The following is an 18,371-nucleotide window of genomic DNA, read 5'->3' as shown; positions in this document are numbered from 1 at the left end:
ATAGTTGAAAGAAAATTATAAAGTTTTAGCTAATAGAAAAAACACTCAGGAGATGATTATGTAGGAAGAACAATCTTGCCAAATACTGAATTCACCAGATAATGTGTAAAAGAAAATCTGCTTGAATATTTTTATATTCTTTTTCTTTCCCAAACAAAATTTAAACACTGTTAATGATGCTTTTGGACTATATGGTAAGCTGCATTTTGCTCTTTAATCAAATATAAAAAGCAGATCAGTCAAGCATATGTTCCTAAATTGGGGTCCAAGGTCCTCAAAGCCCATCGAAATAAATGGAAACACACGCATCAATTTCAGTGGGTTTTGGATCAGACCCCGAATCTGCACCCCTTCCCAGGCAAGTAGTCACTGCTCATACATATAGTCTAGTGGCTCTCAACCTACTTACCATTGTGGGCCACATGTGCAGCTCTCTTGTGTGTTTTGTGGCCCACATCCACACAATATATATACTACCTGTATGGACCTGAGGATGTCACATGGATTGCAGCTGTGTGCTGAGTGGGCCACAAGCAGGCCGCAGGTTCAGAACCACTGGTATAGTCCCATTGGCCCTGATTTTGATCTCCCACCAGTTTTACCCAGTTGTTACTCCATTTACTTCAGGAGACTTACTCTTGATTCTCACGGGTGTGAGATCAGAATCAGGCCTATTGAAATCTATCTGACTAGTCATGTAGGAAAGAATTGCAAGATCAGGCCCATTACTGAGACTTGCAGATGTTTGCTTACAGAAGTCAAGTGAACGCTGTATCCCGTAAGGAGCAAAACATTACCTGATTTGGTTGCTTACCCTTTGAAGTGTTGTGTTATAGAATCCTCTTACTCTACAGCGTTGTCATCAGCACAAGTCAGCTTCTAAAACAGCGCTGTCTCACAGGAGACTGCTCAGAGAATTGGCTTAGTTGTAACTGTATTGAATTTGTATCTCAAGTGATCCGGTGAAACAGGTAATGAATAAATTATGTTATGATAGCGTGGGACAGCAGCTTTCCGAGCATGACATCGATGTACGGCATAGACAAAAAGTTCTCGTAACCGTTTTATTATTAATTAGTAGTAGTAGTATCAGTATTAGTATTCTGATAAGTGTATTGAATTTTATTTTGTGATTCTTTGCCCTATCTGCGCCAGGGTGTGTGGCTAGTACTGAGGCTTTATCCTGGACAACACCACCCATGCTCTACAGTTGACATTGTTCACTCTTGCTGCAAAATTGACCAGCTGGGCACACCCGTTTGAAAAAGCAGCTTTTCACAAGCACTAAGTGACAGTAGGTTCTATTGTGCTAATGTTTACACTACGGGTGTGTCCTGGTGCTTTTTTGAGGCACTCAGTAAATCAGCATCTTTTCCTGGAGGAGGAATCAGCTCCCTCTCTCCTCTATTTTTGTGTTTTGAGATTGTGCTCATGGGCCATCACGGACTTGCCAGTCTTGCTTCTGCTCTCTTCTCCCAAACGACGGTAGCCTAGCTACAGAGGAGGAAATGCATATAGCATGTGCCATGTTTGTTGAAAAATGTTTTTTTTTCTGCATGTACAAAGAAATTAGTATATAATGTAGGATATGTGATTTTTTAAAAAAAAAATCATAATTTATGTTTAAGTATTAACCGTTTCTGTGCAAAATCCTTATCTTTAAATGTTCAGAGATATCCAAATGCCACAAATTCCTAATTCACACAGTTGAAGAAGGGGGGACGTCATCCTTTCTTCTAAAATATAGAGATCTAAATATATTTGGAACACTTCCCACCCCTCCAGCCATATTGTGCAGGAAACTGATCTAGAAGCTCTTTCTGAGGAATTTGATTTTCCTTTGAATTCATTGACATTGCAGAGCAGCTCTGTGTTTTGCAGAGTTGTCTTGTTTCTGTGAGACCATAGTGAAAGCTAGAGTTTAAAACTAAATGTGAATCACATTCTAGCGTCATAGCTATTTTTTTGGTCAACTGACAGTATTTTAAAGACTTTCTGTTGCCTTTTTTTTTTTTAAGTGACCTCCTATATAGATAGATACAAAGTTTGAATTAGCTTCCTGGCATGAAGATTTACCCTGCTAACGACTCATGTGCAACTGGTACTCTTGACCTCATTCCAACTGTTAAAAACAAACAAACAAAGCCACCACAGAACGTGTGCTGCAGCTCTTGGGATCGACCCGGCTCACTCTGGTGCTGGGCCTCCTGGTTTTCTTTTTCATGGGAACTGATATTTAAAACCACTGCTCAAATAAGTGTGTGTGTGTGTGTCTCTCTCTCTCTCTCTCTCTTTTTTCAAGCTTTTCGTGATGTTTGATTTCATTCTTCGCCATTAGAAGTGACTGATTTGTCATTGCTTCCTTGACCTATATATTTACACACATATGTTTTTGCTCTTCTGAACCATGTGGCTCTCAAAACTGTTACTGGGTTAACTTTAAAGGGAAACATCTGGGAGAATTAGCTTCAGAACTGGACACGAGTCGAAATAAACAATCTGTGGTGAGATATTAAAACAGTTGACCAAAAAATGCAATTTTTAGAAGAAGTTAACTACAATATTTAGCAAATGAAGGGGTTTAGCCAACAAAAATGCATCTTTTAAAATAAGGGTCATGCAGTTATTCATGAAGAAAGCTGCAGTTTCTGGTCTCTAATGTAGTGCTTTGAAATTTTGTGCTAGGGTTTTCATGTTGAATGCTGCACCAATATAGCATGAGTGTGAATTCTTGAGCATCTAGCTTTGTCCAGTCTACATCTAGTTCTCCTTTTTATTTACCTTTGCTATACTTGTATTGCCAGAAAACCTCATTTCATTTAGGCTTATTATACTTGTGTCAAATGAATACTACATTATATAATGTATTTGTTTCTCTGCGTTATCTGGAGGTGCCTTGGAAGTAATTAAAGTTCATTAAAAGCTGATTCTGGAACAAAGAGGTAACGATGAAAAAAAGTCAGCCATGTTATCAGGACATTTATATTTATATCACAGACTTCCTAACATATGATGACTCAGGCGTCAGAGTTTGATGCTGCAGTATAAAACTATTATTTTATATATTGTATGTGTAATTTATTATGTCTTTCTAAGGATATATGCTGCTTATAAGATGCACTATATTTTTGGATCTAATCCTTGTATTTTTCCCCCCCAAGGAAGTAAAAAAACGTTGTGTTGCAAAGACAAACCACAGTGATTAGTATGCCAACTGCTGCCTCTCTTTAAAAGGGAGAGTGGGAACTAGGTAAAAAGAACTTTGTCAAACAGAATAACTGGCTGCCAGAGAAGTTATTAATGCTGATAGTATGGTTGTTAATCCTAACTTCAACACTTTGTCGAGTCTTTATTTTAAAAAGCTTAAATAGAAATACATATTTGTATAGTTAGATTTTTAACATTTAACCTTATGATTGCCAATGGAAGAAAACAACAAACCTGTATGCTGGAGTTGGCATAATCCTAGAAGAGAAAATTTGACCCTTTAAGGAAAACATGACGAAACACTCTAATTCCAGAAGTTAGATCACTTCCTCACTGGTGTCATATATTCCATTGCTGTTCATGTTAAAATAGAAATAAGTCTGGGATTAGAGAACAGAACTGTAGTGTGTTTTACCATAAAACATAGGGAATATTAGTCAAGCCTACAGAAGCTTGTATTCTAATCTACTTCAAATCCTCCACAGTTAAGCTGATTACCTTGATTTAAATGAGGAGCAATCTTTTCATCTCCTGCCAATTTGAAATATGTTTTGTGGTGATTTGTTAGCAGGTTCCATTGTCTACATTTTCATCATTTTAAATGTTTTAAATCTTTTAGGTTCTGTCTAGGGAAGGTTTAGCTTCAGTAAGAGCAATGGAGTTGATGATGTAGCCAAGAGGATCTGCTGAGTATGGCATGTCTTAATGTTTCTAGTTATACCTTACTTTAGATAAAAATAACACAAAGAATTTATATTCTGTTGCCTCCTACAACATATAATGTGTTTTCTCTACCCATCAAAGTTGTATTGTAGTTTGTCTCTGCCAAGGCAATCCAAAACTTAGTTATATATGTAGTTACAGTTCGAGTGTGTCTGTTCACCTGTTTATAATACTATTTGGAATATTTCATGACTCAGGCATCAGAGTTGATGCTGCAGAATACAATAGATGTGTATATACATGTGCATTCAAAAAGTGTCTTTATATAAAAAAATCTATTGTTGGTGGATTGTAGAATAATAAATTATTCTCTTTAGTGTGAAAGATATAATGGCATTACTTACAATGACAAAGTGTACAGTATTTTCCTACACTCCACCAAGATAGGTAGTATTTATATCAAATTTTTTACTGTAATACACACATAATGCTGCCATTGGGCAAATAAAATCCCCTTTTTTGGCAGTGAGGAATCCTTAAAACGCTTTTTAAAACTGTGACATAATAATTAGCCAAATCAAACAATAGGAAAAATAACAGTTGGGTAAATCCCATTCTTATTCCAGTTTTGTTAACTTTATATGAAATAGGCATTCATGTAGGTGTAATCCACCCACATGATTAAAAAACACGCATGTAATGCAGAAACTGTCCCTTTGGGCTGATTAGGGGCATACAGAAAATAACTGACTCTGAAAAAGTAGATATGACAGAATTGTCAGTATTTGATTTCATCCGCTTCTTAGAACTGGAGATGGCTCCAAAATCAAACAGGAGGATGCTTGGATCCACAGACTTTTGGGAGAGTCCAGAATCTGAACTCAAGGCCTAGGTTTCACACCTGGGCCCATCTCTATAACAGGGCCAACCCAACAATCCTAAAGTTTATGGTGTGATGGGGGAGCAATTTCATTATCTGGATTGTTATTCTCTCTTGGACCCATCATACTTAGAACACCGCATTTTTCTGAGACAATGTTACCCTGCATTTGTACTATAACCGAGAGAATTGTATGTGTGTAGATACTGTACCAGCTACTCATGCTCTGACCGAAAGTATCTGGATCCTTCAGACTAGCAGAAATTATACTAAACACTTTGGTGATCTTTGATGCTTGTTGTTTGCTATTAATTTCAAGCATCACCTTCTGATTTCAAGAGTGGAATTGCCCTAAGAGTTTGTTCCAGAACCAGTTGGATACAAGTGCACCTCTAATATATGCCTTACAGATTTCAGAGGCCATATTCAAAACAGGGTTTTATCCGTGTATGCAAGGGGGTGCAACCTCTCTTCTCTTCCTCCACAGGTCAAACAGTATATGGACAGTTTTCACACATATCTACCTGTATAATCCTCTGTACCTCTCATAACTGGTCAATGACTGTAACAGGTTACATCAGGTGTTTTTCTACTTTTTACACAGATTCTATGCGATTAATGTAACTTAATTCAATGCATCATTTTATTGTACTAGTTCTTAAGCTTGTCTTTATTTTTTTCTAGGTGACTGTGGTTTCTTGTGATTTTTATTGTATAAACGAGATGGCTGTTGATGCTTATTCTCTGTTACTAAGAATTTTTACCTTTTTGGAAAAAAAAGCATTGTTATGAACTAATGAATTTAAAACTTCATTTACTCATTGTAAATACAGTATTGTGCGCAAAAAAAAAACTTTCCATTCATTTGAATTGCTAGTGTTAACTGAATTTTGTCTAGACACCATTTCTGTTGATGAAATAAAGACATATCATTATGTATGATATATCAACTTTTCTTGCCTCTGAAATTAATGTCCTATTTATTAATGCAAGAGTAATGGTTTAATTTCTGGAGGATATATGAAACGTGGTTAATCCTTGACCACATGACAACCTCCACCTATGTAGGCCTAGTACAGCACGACTGGTTATCTGTGCTCCAGGCAGGTCCATTGCATGACTACCAGAGGTGTGTTGCTGTATGACTGAGTGCACAGAGTAACTCACATAACTATATCCCCATAATACTGATTCAAGCTAGTTCATCCTTCGTTCTCAACGTCACTTAAGTAACCACTGTATTTTTTAACAAAACCTAAGAGAAAATAGAATTGTTTCTATGGAAATGCAAAACAAAGCAAAAATTCCAACCCAGAACAAACAAGCAAACAAAAGTCTTTGCAGCATTTGCAACCCAAACATTGCAGCATTCCACGAATGAATGGAAATCTGGAAATGAGACTGGCTGACATGTTAGCATTGTTCAAGCTGAGAGGAATGCAAAAAATAAAGAGCGTAAACAAAAGAAAGTACGTTATATTGTTTTAATAATGTTAAAGGTGGTGGTAACTCAGACAAGTTTACTGCGGTTTTTTAAAGTCTCTTAAGCTGCAAGCCCCCCATCACATTAAGATTGCCAGGAAGAAGGAGACAGCAATGTGAGCTGTCTGCAATCCCAAGTCCAGCTGGAGGCCAGGAGCTGGCCAGCACAACCCACAAAGACCTTGATTCAGTTTGATTTAAGAGCTTGCTCAGTGCTCTGCTGAATCAGGGCCAAAGTGGGCGTGACCTTGCCAGGCCTGCTGGGAGATGCACACTAATGCAGCGCACTGCCCAAAAAGGCTCCATCGGGAGAGAGCTCCTATAAAGCCTTTGTCTTTTTATAGACAAAAAAGTATACCACAGACTGCCCGGCTTTGAGGATAAATGCCTCTGCCAATGCTGCTGTCCCTGGAGATGTAACTTACACCCTTTTGCTTCTACAGTAGTAAACCTGGCCTGTGATGTTTAAACCAGCAGTGTCCTTTAGAAAAAAAGAGCGGTGATGCTACGCTCCAGAATCTTCCTGGAAAAGCTGGCATATACATCAGCAAAGGCCCCTTTCCTTTCAAGTTTGTCAGAAGATACTTCATCATTTATATCTCCATACAGCACAGACTCTACTCCCGGTCTGTAGTCAAGCTTTGTTTATCCGTCCGTAAGAGGTCATGGCTGCTTCTTTAATGGCTGGGATTTTTGGTTTCATTTTTCAGTTTAAAAAACAAAACAAAAACAAAAAAACCCAAGCAATAGCTTAACCAAACAGTGTGTAACTGAGGCATACATCCTTGAGTAGTATGGATGGAAGTAATTAAAACTAGGATAAAAGCACTATGCAAGCTCAGTGAGCAGCCTAACGCTTTTTACACTCAGTGCTTTTTTTATTTTTTTATTTTTTATTTTTTTTGTGCTTTTTACTACTATTTCTGTGCAGCTGTCAGAGCCACAAAGGTGTTGCATGATTAGGGAGACTGACATACCAACCACCTAGCTTGCTTAAAAATGTGATTCTTCACTGGAACAAATGGAGCATTGATAACAAAGGCAAGAGATGAGAGTGTGTCGTTGAATAATGAATTGGAGGAGTTGATGAGCACGTGAGCGGGGACTGATATGGATAGTTTGGGAGAGGGTGCCTTATTTTTAAGGTACATGGGTTGGAAGTGCGATTGTCCTGGGTCATGCACATATTAGAAATCTAATTATCCAAAGCAGCTATTTCCTATCAAACAGTGAGGCCACGTTTTTTTTCTTTTTTACAGCCCATATAGGAACTGATGGAATGAACAAAAGAATGCGATCTTTATGATCCCGGGCAGATGTTTTGGGATCTCTCATTTAGCAAACTGAAGAAGAATGCATAAGCTTCACATTAAAAAGCAATCAGCCAATTTGATTTTGTGTATTGTTTTGCAGTGAGGGTGTTGGCAATGAGGGAGACAATGTCAGAGTGGCAATTAATCCCTAAAAGAATGTGAGCTTCACCTTAGCCCAGGTTGCTGAGCAGCAGCGTGGATTTAGATCTCTCTTTGTTCAACCTGGAGGACGGTGCTACAAAGTCCTGGTGTGCTGCTTTCATCTTTTATTCACTGGCTGGTGGGCCCCAGGGAGTGAAATGTAAAAGAATCCTTCCGAAAACCTTCATATCTAACTAAGGTTTCCTTGCAAACGTCTTCGGTCTCACCACTCCTTTGAAAGTATAGAGCTTGCATCTTACAGAGATAAACACTACAGGCCTAAACAACAAGTTGTGCCTCCCAAATATTCTCCAAGGAGACAATGCCATTTCTGCAGTAACTGCACACACAAAGCAGCTGCTGCTTGGTATATATGAGTGAAATCTTGAGTTTTGAAGCAGGTTGTCGGCCCACAGCGGCAGTCAGGCTACGTTGCTACATGTGATGTCATAAAACTTGGCGGTGTGTGAAGCAAGGGCTTTCTTCCATGAACTGCATCATGCTTTTTAGCTTCAGAAAAAATGGAGAGGCTGGTTTTTTTGCTTCCTGCTGAGGATTGGTTCGTACACGATTCCTTGGTTTGTTTCTTGTCCCCAGAGTGGCATTATTTTTTCATGATAGATGATAGTTCTAGGAGCATGCTCTGAAAGATGACAAGAGAAAGAGAAAGTGAGACTGAGTGGTCTTAAAGAACACAGAGAGGTGTTTTTTTTAAAAAAAAAAAAAAAAAACACCGTTATTAACCCAGGTTCCATCAAAATATAGTTGGAATTTTTAAAAAATCTGTTTACGTTTTAATACATTTACATTATACTGCCTTTTGCGGTCGTAACAGAAAGGTCCCTCTTGCATTTATACATTAATCACTGCTGTAACTCTACTGAAGGGCCCAATCCTGCAGTCCTGATGCTGGAAACATACAAGCAAATGAACGCACAGCTTTTTTATAGCTTTGCTAGAGATACATGGACAAAGCTACACTCAGCAGAGCTCCAGTTTCTAAAAATCAGCCTGATCTGTATTAACGTACACATTCCTCAGACAGGAGATCCCTGAGTGCCAATTTCTTATCAGCCCACAAGTTTGTCATTTTGAGTCTGGATGGTCTGTGAACCTGCTGGATGGCTAGTTTAGTGGATCAAGTAAACTGTACAGGCCCTTGGTACTTCGGGTGTCTTCATCACAAAGTACATTGGAGCACTCCTGGGCAGAGTTCAGTTTGCAGCATAGCAATAATCCAGAGCATTCAAGAATTAGGACAGTCATGTAGAAACAAACTGCATGAAAAAAAACAGCAAGAGCTGACGCAGGAACACAACCATAAAAAATTAATGTTTAAAGCTTTTCCAACATCTGAGTAGAACAGAGCAACTTTGCTCAGTTTGTCATCACAATGCTATGTTTTGATGGGGCTTAGCTGGCATATTCCATGTTGTTCTGAGTATCAAACAGACACAAAACATTATTTTAATATACAATCGTTTCCACTGGCTGGTTTAGCGCCTTAGGTTGTGGCAGGTTTCAGTTTAAATTAATGGCTATTTATTCCATAGGTGCTCCCACAAGGATGGTGACCATTTGTGTGTACTGAAAAGATTGTAAGAGCCCAAGCTGAATAGCAGGCTCTGCCGCTGTCTGCATTATCTCCAGTTACTACTAGCCATTTGCCCAGTGGGAAAATAACCCAAAGCTAAATGGAGAAGTAAGCAGGAGGGGGGAAAAAACAACTCTCACTGACTTCAGTAGGGCCAGGATTTCACCCATTGATACCTTCTCCCTGGCAAACGAAAATCAGAAATCCAATTTGGGCCTGATTGTGTGAGGTTCTGAGCACGTGCAACTCCCATTATCTTCACTGAGGATTGAGGACACTCAGGCCTGGTCTAAACTACAGCGTGAGGCAGCTTACGTCAACCTGATTATGTCAGTGTATCTACTACAGCCTTGCTCCCACTGATGTAAGTGCCCTACTATACCAACGTGATAACTCCACTTTCACAAGAGGTGTAGGGCTTATGTCAGTGTAGTTAGGGCAGCACAGTGTCCCTGTAAAAGAGTGTTACTTACATCTATTGCCTGTCATTCTTCTCAGTTTCCAAATTTCGAGTCTCCGCTTCAAGCCGTACTGCTGCCCAGGCTCCCTGTGGGGAGCTTTGCTTCCCCCTGGGATCCTGACTCCCTGCTCCGAGCCGGCCTGCTGACCAGGCTCCCCACTCCAATCTGCACTGCCAGCTCCCCGCTCCCCATTGGGAGCACAGCAGCTGACCGGATTCCAAGCACGGATCTCCCTGCCAGAAGCCTGGCTGTCTCCCCCCACTCCGCTCCTGGGCTCTCCAGCCCCTTCCAGGAATGGGGCAGCTGCACCAGGCTTCTCAGCTCCTTCTTCCCCAGCGGGAATGGGGCAGCTGACTGGACACCACGTGCAGATCTCCCAGCCAGGAGCCCAGCTGCCCCGCCAGGCTCTCCGCTCCCCACTGGGTAATTACTGCGATGGCTGTAAATCGACCTAACATAGTTTATAAACATAAATTTATAATGTAGACACACCCTCAGCAACTAATGGGATCAAGCTCAAATAGGGTGTGTCTACACTATAAACACTATTCCATGCATTAGCTCCACTTTTCTTTATTTTTGTTCCTGCTGTATCCCAGTCAGCAAGGGTAAGTGATCTTGTCCTTCCACTCATGGTTGCTTGGAAAGTAAATTTCTCCTCTCTCCCCTTCTTCACTGTTTCAAGGGAGAATTCTGATACCTCATTTTCTGCTCCCCATTGAGAAGTTTCAGGTAACTCCTACTCCATGAACCAAATAGCTCCAGGTTGCCTGGCATTCGGTGTAGACAATCACATTGCACTCGCTTGCTCCTGGACACAGACATGGGAGAAGTTCTACTGAAATCAGTAGGCCTCCTCATGAGAGTAAAGTTACAGGCATAAAGGTGTGCAGGATCAGATCCTTCACTGGTCCACTTTGTGTCTGATCTAGTTAATATCACAATGAACCCAAAGGTTAAAATATTACTAGTGTAGAAAGTAAGGACTCAAGCCTCAGTAAACCCTCACTCATGAACGTAATTGTGTTGAAGTCAATGGGTCACTTCGCACTGACATCAATGTGACTACTTGTCCAAGGGCGGTCTACTGATCTTAGGAAGACTTGCAGGATCAGGCCCTGAGGCAGGATTCCATTTTCCCCTCAGTTACATGGCTGCAATCCCCCTTGATTAAAATGCGGATGGGGGGTTATAGCTGTGTAGCTGAGGGCAGATCGGGCCCAGAAAAGCTAGGTGTAATCTTCCATGTGAGTCCTGGGCAGCGGTTAAGATGGAGCCATATCGATGTCCCGATTTCCCTGCTGCACTGCAAAGGTTCTGTGGGAGCTGATGAAATTCCCCACTACTGTGGTTTTGGAACCTCTGCGGCTGATCGTTCTTGTTGATGTCAGCATCCACGTAGATGACGAACTCCCTGAGTCAGCTGAGGACTTCATGACAACAATGATAGCCATGAGACTATCCTAGCTTGTTGCAAGCTCACTCATACAGCAGGTCATGCTGTAGTTGTTTTGTTTGGATTAGGTGAAGGCAACTGAAAATTATACAAAAAGAAAAGGAGGACTTGTGGCACCTTAGAGAGGAACCAATTTATTTGACCATAAGCTTACTGAATGCATCCGATGAAGTGAGGTGTAGCTCACGAAAGCTTATGCTGAAATAAATTGGTTAGTCTCTAAGGTGCCACAAGTACTCCTTTTCTTTTTGCGAATACAGACTAACACGGCTGCGACTCTGAAACCTGAAAATTATACTTGTATCATGGACTGAATATTCTCTCCCAACTTTGTCACTCTGGTACTTCTCTCCTGTCAGAATGAAGGGCCCATTTTGGTGGACTGGCCTTATAGGGTAATGGAACTAAAGGATTTTCAGGGAACTGTGAAGGAAAATGTTGTTTCTCCAAAGGATTGCTCTGTCCAGAGGATATTTTAACAATCTTTTGACCTCCCCTACTGAAGTGTCCCCTTGATGTTCTCTTTCCCAGGTTCAGTCTTCCAGGTTTATGAATCACCTCTGACAAATGAAGTATATAGGCTGCTCATGGTAAAAGTCTTGGATAAAAGCTGTGTAAAGATTTTTAAAATTCTTATGACATGGCTGTACGTGAAGCAAAGGAATGGCTCTTAATCTCTACCAAGTTTCAGACAGGGGTTCTTTAGACAGCTTGACTAATCAGGACTGTCTCTGCTCAATGACTGGTCTGAGTCCCACATCTGGTGATGAAATTCATTGTTTTGCAAATATAATCTATCTGATCCAGAGCAATGCATTAGCATTCATGAGAACAGAGCTGTATCCCAAGTGGCAAACTCAGTTTAAGACAGCATTGCTTAGAGGTACTCCAGATGTTGAAGAACTTTGTGCTAGATCTGTGTTTAGGGTCCAATTTTTTCCTGACTGGTGAGGGCCAGTTGGGAAGTACTAGGAAGATGCTGCTAGTCTCCTTGACCGTTGTCAATCTGCGTAGAAATTTGTGTTTGGCCAGGAGGCTGCACTGGTTATATTGGTCAATGATCTCCTGGTGATGGATAAAATCAAGCATCTATGATGATATTGTTAGTTCTGCCAGCTGCCTTCAATATCCCTAATCATGGGATGTTGTTGACTCACATTCAGGCCCTAGCAGCAGTGGATGGCATTGATTTTTTGTAAATTCAAACTTTTTTATCTGAGAGAGATTGGACAGCAGTTGTAGGCAATTGATTTGCTTCTCCTAGGAATCTCAAATATGGGGTGCAACAGGGTTCTATCTATAATGAGGAGGAGTACTTGTGGCACCTTAGAGACTAACAAATTTATTTGAGCATGAGCTTTCGTGAGCTACAGCTCACTTCATCGGATGCATGCAGTGGAAAATACAGTGGGGAGATGTTATATACACAGAGCACATGAAACAATGAGTGTTACCATACACACTGTAACAAGAGTGATCAGGTAAGGTGAGCTATTACCAGCAGCAGAGTGATTACAGACCTAAAAGTGGTAATTCTTCAACAAAAAAACTTCAAAAACAGACTCCAGTGAAAGACTGCTGAATTGGAATTAATTTGCAAACTGGATACAATTAATTTAGGCTTGAATAGAGACTGGGAGTGGATGGGTCATTACACAAAGTAAAACTATTTCCCCATGTTTATTTCCACACACACACACACACACTGTTCACACATTTTTGTCAACTGCTGGAAAGGGCCCACCTTGATTATCACTACAAAAGGTTCCCTTCTCCCCTTCCCCCCCCCCAGCTCTCCTGCTGGTAATAGCTCACCTTACCTGATCACTCTTGTTACAGTGTGTAGGGTAACACCCATTGTTTCATGTTCTCTGTGTATATAAAATCTCCCCACTGTATTTTCCACTGCATGCATCCGATGAAGAGAGTTGTAGCTCACGAAAGCTTATGCTCAAATAAATTGGTTAGTCTCTACGGTGCCACAAGTCCTCCTTTTCTTTGTGTGGATTCAGACTAACACGGCTGCTACTCTGAAATCTATAATGAGGGGCTCATGGAAGGATTAACGGGGCAGAGACTGTGATATTTTCAGATGCAGATGATAACCAGCTTGGCTCTATCTCATCCAATTGAGGTTGATGTGCCTTAATCAAAATCTGGTAGAGATTAGGGCATAGATGAAAGGAAAAAAAATCTATCTGAGACCTATTCTAGCCAAGATAGAGGTGATGGTGGTAGTTTGGGGAAGTAATCAAAAAAGACAGAAGAGATCATATCAACCCCTTTGTCTGAGGGTGTTTTCCCTCCATTGGTTGCCCAAATTAGAAATTTTTTTGATCAATGGCAATGCAGAGTGGAGAAGTATATTTCTGGCTGTTTAAATTGTTGTTTGAAAATGTATTTAGGTTTTGTGCTGTGCAGATTTATCAGGTTTCAGGGTGGCAATTCTTTGTCTGGATTATTATTTTAAGTCATTATTAAACAGAAGTAGAAATAGCCTTTTTTGTACTTCAGTTTAAATTTTTTTATTTTTTTTCATTTTTGTTGCCTTATATTAAGATCAAATAATTTAATCTTCTCAATGCTCCTGACAGGGAAGTAGGTAAATAATAATACCATTTTTAAAAAATCTAAACCTTATTGTATGGTAAAACTCCCACTGATGTAAATGGGAACAAAATTTGGCCAATACTAAGTACTTTTTACAATTCCAACCATAATGTATAGAAATCATAAGGATAGGGAGGCATTAGACACATTATGGTATAGTTTTTTTGATTTCCTAGAGCAACAGTTTTTTGTGGTGCATTGGAAAATTTTTATTGTTCTTCATCAAGTCTCTTAGCAATATTTGTACCAAATAGCATTTGCTGCAATAGTGATCAAATTGTATGTAACAGCATGTCTGCCTTGCGATCGCATGGACACATTGTAGGCAGGTAGTGACAGATTAGCTGATGTGTGTATACAAATTTCAAAATGCTGGTGACATTCACACAGATAGTGATCCATGAAGGGTGTTTACCACAAACACTTGCATGCTGAGCAAGGTGTGCTGCTTTCAAGAACATTGAAATTGTTTAGTTTTGCAAGTTGAATATAATTCTTTCGAAGACCTGACCCAAAAGGCAAAATAGCAGCTATTGTCATGCCCTGTATTTAAGAATGGCAGGCAAGGCTGTCATTAATTTTCATTAAGATGCTGCTTAAGTTCTGTCCTGTTTGTTCTGGTTTTACTGTTTACCTTTTAAATAATCCCATTCTATTATATTCCAGTCCTTATGCTGCACTTATCATCATAGTATCTGAATGCCTACCAGTAGTGCATTAAGCATCATGACTAACATCTATCATGTGTTGTTTTTTCTCTCATCCTCTCTCCATGGGAGAAGCATGTGCAGTGGAGTGTCTTGTTTTGGTAGGGGTTTTGGTTTGTTTTTTAGAAATATGCCTGTTGCTATGTATTTATATAGCACAGTCAAAGAAAATGCACTTTGTACGTGTAATGGGAGGTTTGTCTAGTTCCTGAGGGAGTTCATTCCACAGACAGATTGCCCCTGAAAAAGCTCTGACTCCTGCACAGATGAGCTTTACCCTTATCATAGAGAGTCCCACTGTGCCAGAGGATCATAGTTGTTATCCAGTGTCTTCATCCTGGAGCACTATGCAGTTTTTCAGATATTCTGGGCCCAGGCCATAGAGCTCCTTGAAGATAAGGACCCAGACCTTGAACTTGATTTGGAATTCTATGACAAGTCACTGTAGGGAGCAGAGGACAGGTATGATTTGCTTGTGATAGCCTGTGTTGCTGAGGAGAAAAGATACCTCAGACTCAAGCAGACACAGAAAACCAGCAAGATGGACTCTGATCCCTCTCTCCCTCCAGTATTGGAAACAACAAAGGGGAAAATGATGACACTGTATTTAAGAGAATGAGAATTTTCTTCTGTATGGTATTTGCTGATTGTCTATACGTTATAGAGACTATGGCACAATTGAAACTGGCGAATCAAAATGGTAATGTGCTGAATAATGTACAAATATACTTTCTGCTCATTAGGCAGAGGTTCAGACATACATTTTTAATGTGTAAAAAGGTTAGTTATTAAAGAATGGGGGAAATGGAATGACATGTATTCGAGGGCCCACAGTGTTTTGAGAGTAAGCTTGTTTTCTTTTAAAATCATTTTTACCTCAGATGGTATAAGATAATATCTGAAGGTCTGCAGATCCATACTTACTGTGCCCCCACCCCCAAGCCAGTGAGCCTGACTAAGGGTTTGCAACTGCTGGGCTTAAGCTATTTTAAAATTCAACTTTGTTGGCATCTGGATCCAAACTACAATTGTTTATTAAAATCGAAAGTAAACAAGCTAGTTTCAGACAGATTGTGTGGTTACGGAATATGAACAGGTGCTAAATATGAAATTACCCACTTGCGGTATTATTCAGTGTTTTATGGCAAAAAAAACCAACCCTAATCTAGCAGAAATTTTACATTTTTGATAAAGATTTAATAATCTAATTTAGGCAATGGTTTAACCCAAAGTTACAGTCCAAGAGAAATCCTGCCCCCTGAAGCTGAGGGGAATTTTCTCATTGATTTCAGTGGGGGCCAGGATTTTAATTTCTTGTATTGTAAAGAAACCCAGAGTGGAATGAACCTCTACTAGGATATGGTAAAATCCTTTAAAGATCAATTGGGGGATATATTTATATTGTTTAAATATATAAGAAACCTCAGTGACCGAAGCCAATAAAGTGATGAATGATCTGTTACTGGTAATATTCACTTTAGAGGCAAAAGACAATCCCATTTAAGCAGAGAGAGAGGTTGATTTGAAACCTTCAAGGATTGTGAGGGATGTGGTCATGTGAGGCATGAGGCCAGGTATGTTGTTTGTTACTGTATCCGAACAACTTCCCAGCCACATCCTGGCCATCCTGAGGCCTTGCCTAAGGCTCAGACGCCCTACGAAGAGCAGTAAGTCACACTAGCGGCTATAGAGGGCAGGACACTTGGCTCTACTTACCATGGACATTCTACGTCCCGTTGCACAAGGGGGTGGTGGGGTGATGGGCGGGCTGCTCTCCTCTCTGCATTTGGCTTCAGAGCTGGAGCCATTCCTGGAGTCAGAGCTCTCCGAGTCACTGGCCAGCTGGCTCTCAGACAGCACCCTGGACAGGAAGCTGGCCTTGCGATTGCCCTGATAATGCCCGCTGTCCGGAGAGTCACCGCGATCGTCCCCATAGTCTTTGCAGCTGCCCACCCGGCTGTGTTTGCGGAGTATATTGCGGGGGGCTTGGGGGATCTCCAGCGGACCGGCACGAGTGGGTGTCTTGGCTGGCTGCACGGGGTTCCTGGGCAGCTCTGGGATGTGCTGTTCATTCCCTGGGCAGCTCTGGATGTCCTGCTGGGGCTGCTTGTGGGTCTCCTCGCTGCTGGAGGAAGGGTGACGGGATGGCTGTCCCAGGTGCTGGTTGGAGAGCTGTCTATAGTGCTGCTCCCTCTCGCAGGGGTTTTCCGGGTGCTTGTAGAGGCGAGGGACCTGTCCATGGTGCTGCTCACTTCTAGGCCTATCTGTGCTGCACCGGCGCTGCTCAGCACCCATCCCTACTGCCTGCTGGCATTGATCAGCAGGTGCCTGGAGCACTTTGTATCCTTGCACTGGGGGCAGATAAACAGGCAGCCCACCCTGCTGGTTTGGCAAAAGTTTATAGCTGCTCTGGGGGGAGGAATTGCTCATGATGCAAACTTGCTGCACCACCGAGTTCTTCTTCAAGGTGCAAATGCTTGTCTCCTCTGCCATCACTGCCTCTCTTCTCTGCCTCCCATGCAGGGTCTTCTTTATCTTCCTTATCCCCAGGTGGATAATCTCTAGGATGTTCAGGAACAGGGAGACAGCTGCGATGCTATGCATGAAAATCATAAAGATGGTCTTCTCTGTGGGTCTGGACACAAAACAATCCACCGTGTTAGGGCAGGGAGGACGAGTGCATTTGTAAAGGGGATACATTTGAAGCCCATATAAAAGATACTGACCTATCATAAAGCCCACTTCTACCGCTGAGCGGGTCAAGATATGCAGGATGTAGGTGCGCAATAGGGACCCTCTCAAGGGCGCTTTGTTCACTTTCTTCTGTTCTTCTAACTTCCTCAACTCCCTCTCCATTCTCTTGTGCTCCTCTGGGACAGGTTCCAGTTCTTCCAGCTGGGCTCTAAGATGGGTTTTCTTCTTCTGCCTCTCTTTCTCAAGGGCCCTAAGTCTATAAAGTGCATGTCCCATGTACACTAGGGATGGGGAAGAGACAAAGATGATCTGTAGCACCCAGTATCTGATCAAAGAGATGGGGAAGGCTTTGTCATAACAAACGTTGCTGCAGCCAGGTTGCTCTGTGTTACAAATGAACTCAGACTGCTCGTCATCCCAAACATCTTCAGCAGCCACTCCCAGCACCAGCATCCGGAATATGAAAAGGATAGTGAGCCAGATTTTTCCCACGATGGTGGAGTGGATGTGCACTTCCTCGAGGATGCTGCCTAGCAAGTTCCAATCCCCCATCATCAGAGGCTCATGTCTGAAATGGAAAATCCCATGTCATTAAAGCATCCCACATTAAGCTGGATTTCTATAGGAACTGGAGCTTTTCAGCTATGTTCAATAACGCTTTTTCATATTTCCTTATGACACACCCATGAGGGAAGAGATTTTAAAAGTTCCTGAGTTTTCCAATAAATGGCTCATTACTACACACACCAAATTAACATCACATAAAGGATGTGGGTGAGAGATACAAAGGCAAGATCGTACTTCGACCTTAGAGGCTGATTTCAGTGATAAACTTTTGAAGCTCTTTCCTCACTTACTGGTTTACATCACATCCTTACTATTACTGAAGCAGTTGGTTTTCTTTTTCAACATCATTGTTCATATAATCGGGCTATAGCTGGCAGCAGCTTCACCCACTCAATTTCTGTGGCAGTGGTTCTGCCTTTGGCTTTGAATGTGAGACAGCCACAGCAGTGTGGCGATAACTCAAGCCGGCAAACTAAGCCCATTGACGGTACTTTGAAAAGTAGGCCTGACATGAGACTTTTATTGCTAATACCTTACATCCATAATAGAGCCTTTCATTCATTGGCTTCCTACCAACTATGGGCACAAACCTGAAG

The 18,371-nt window shown here is 41.2% G+C and overlaps 1 protein-coding gene across 1 annotated transcript; it reads right to left on the bottom strand.

The window, feature by feature from the left end:
* Positions 1–16,191: 16,191 nt before the first annotated feature.
* GJA10 (gap junction protein alpha 10) lies at positions 16,192–17,760 on the bottom strand (the record flags this gene model as incomplete). The annotated part of the gene is made up of 1 exon (XM_084624922.1): positions 16,192–17,760. The coding sequence occupies one exon, from the start codon at positions 17,758–17,760 to the stop codon at positions 16,192–16,194; it is 1,569 nt and encodes a 522-aa protein (XP_084481048.1).
* Between the last annotated feature and the right edge of the window lie 611 nt (positions 17,761–18,371).

The sequence above is a fragment of the Lepidochelys olivacea genome, assembly GCF_965140295.1.
Source record: "Lepidochelys olivacea isolate rLepOli2 genome assembly, chromosome: 3".
In the NCBI taxonomy this organism is placed as follows: Eukaryota; Metazoa; Chordata; order Testudines; family Cheloniidae; genus Lepidochelys; species Lepidochelys olivacea.
The sequence above is the reverse complement of the archived record's forward strand: the minus strand, read 5'-3'. Positions and strand labels throughout refer to the sequence as shown.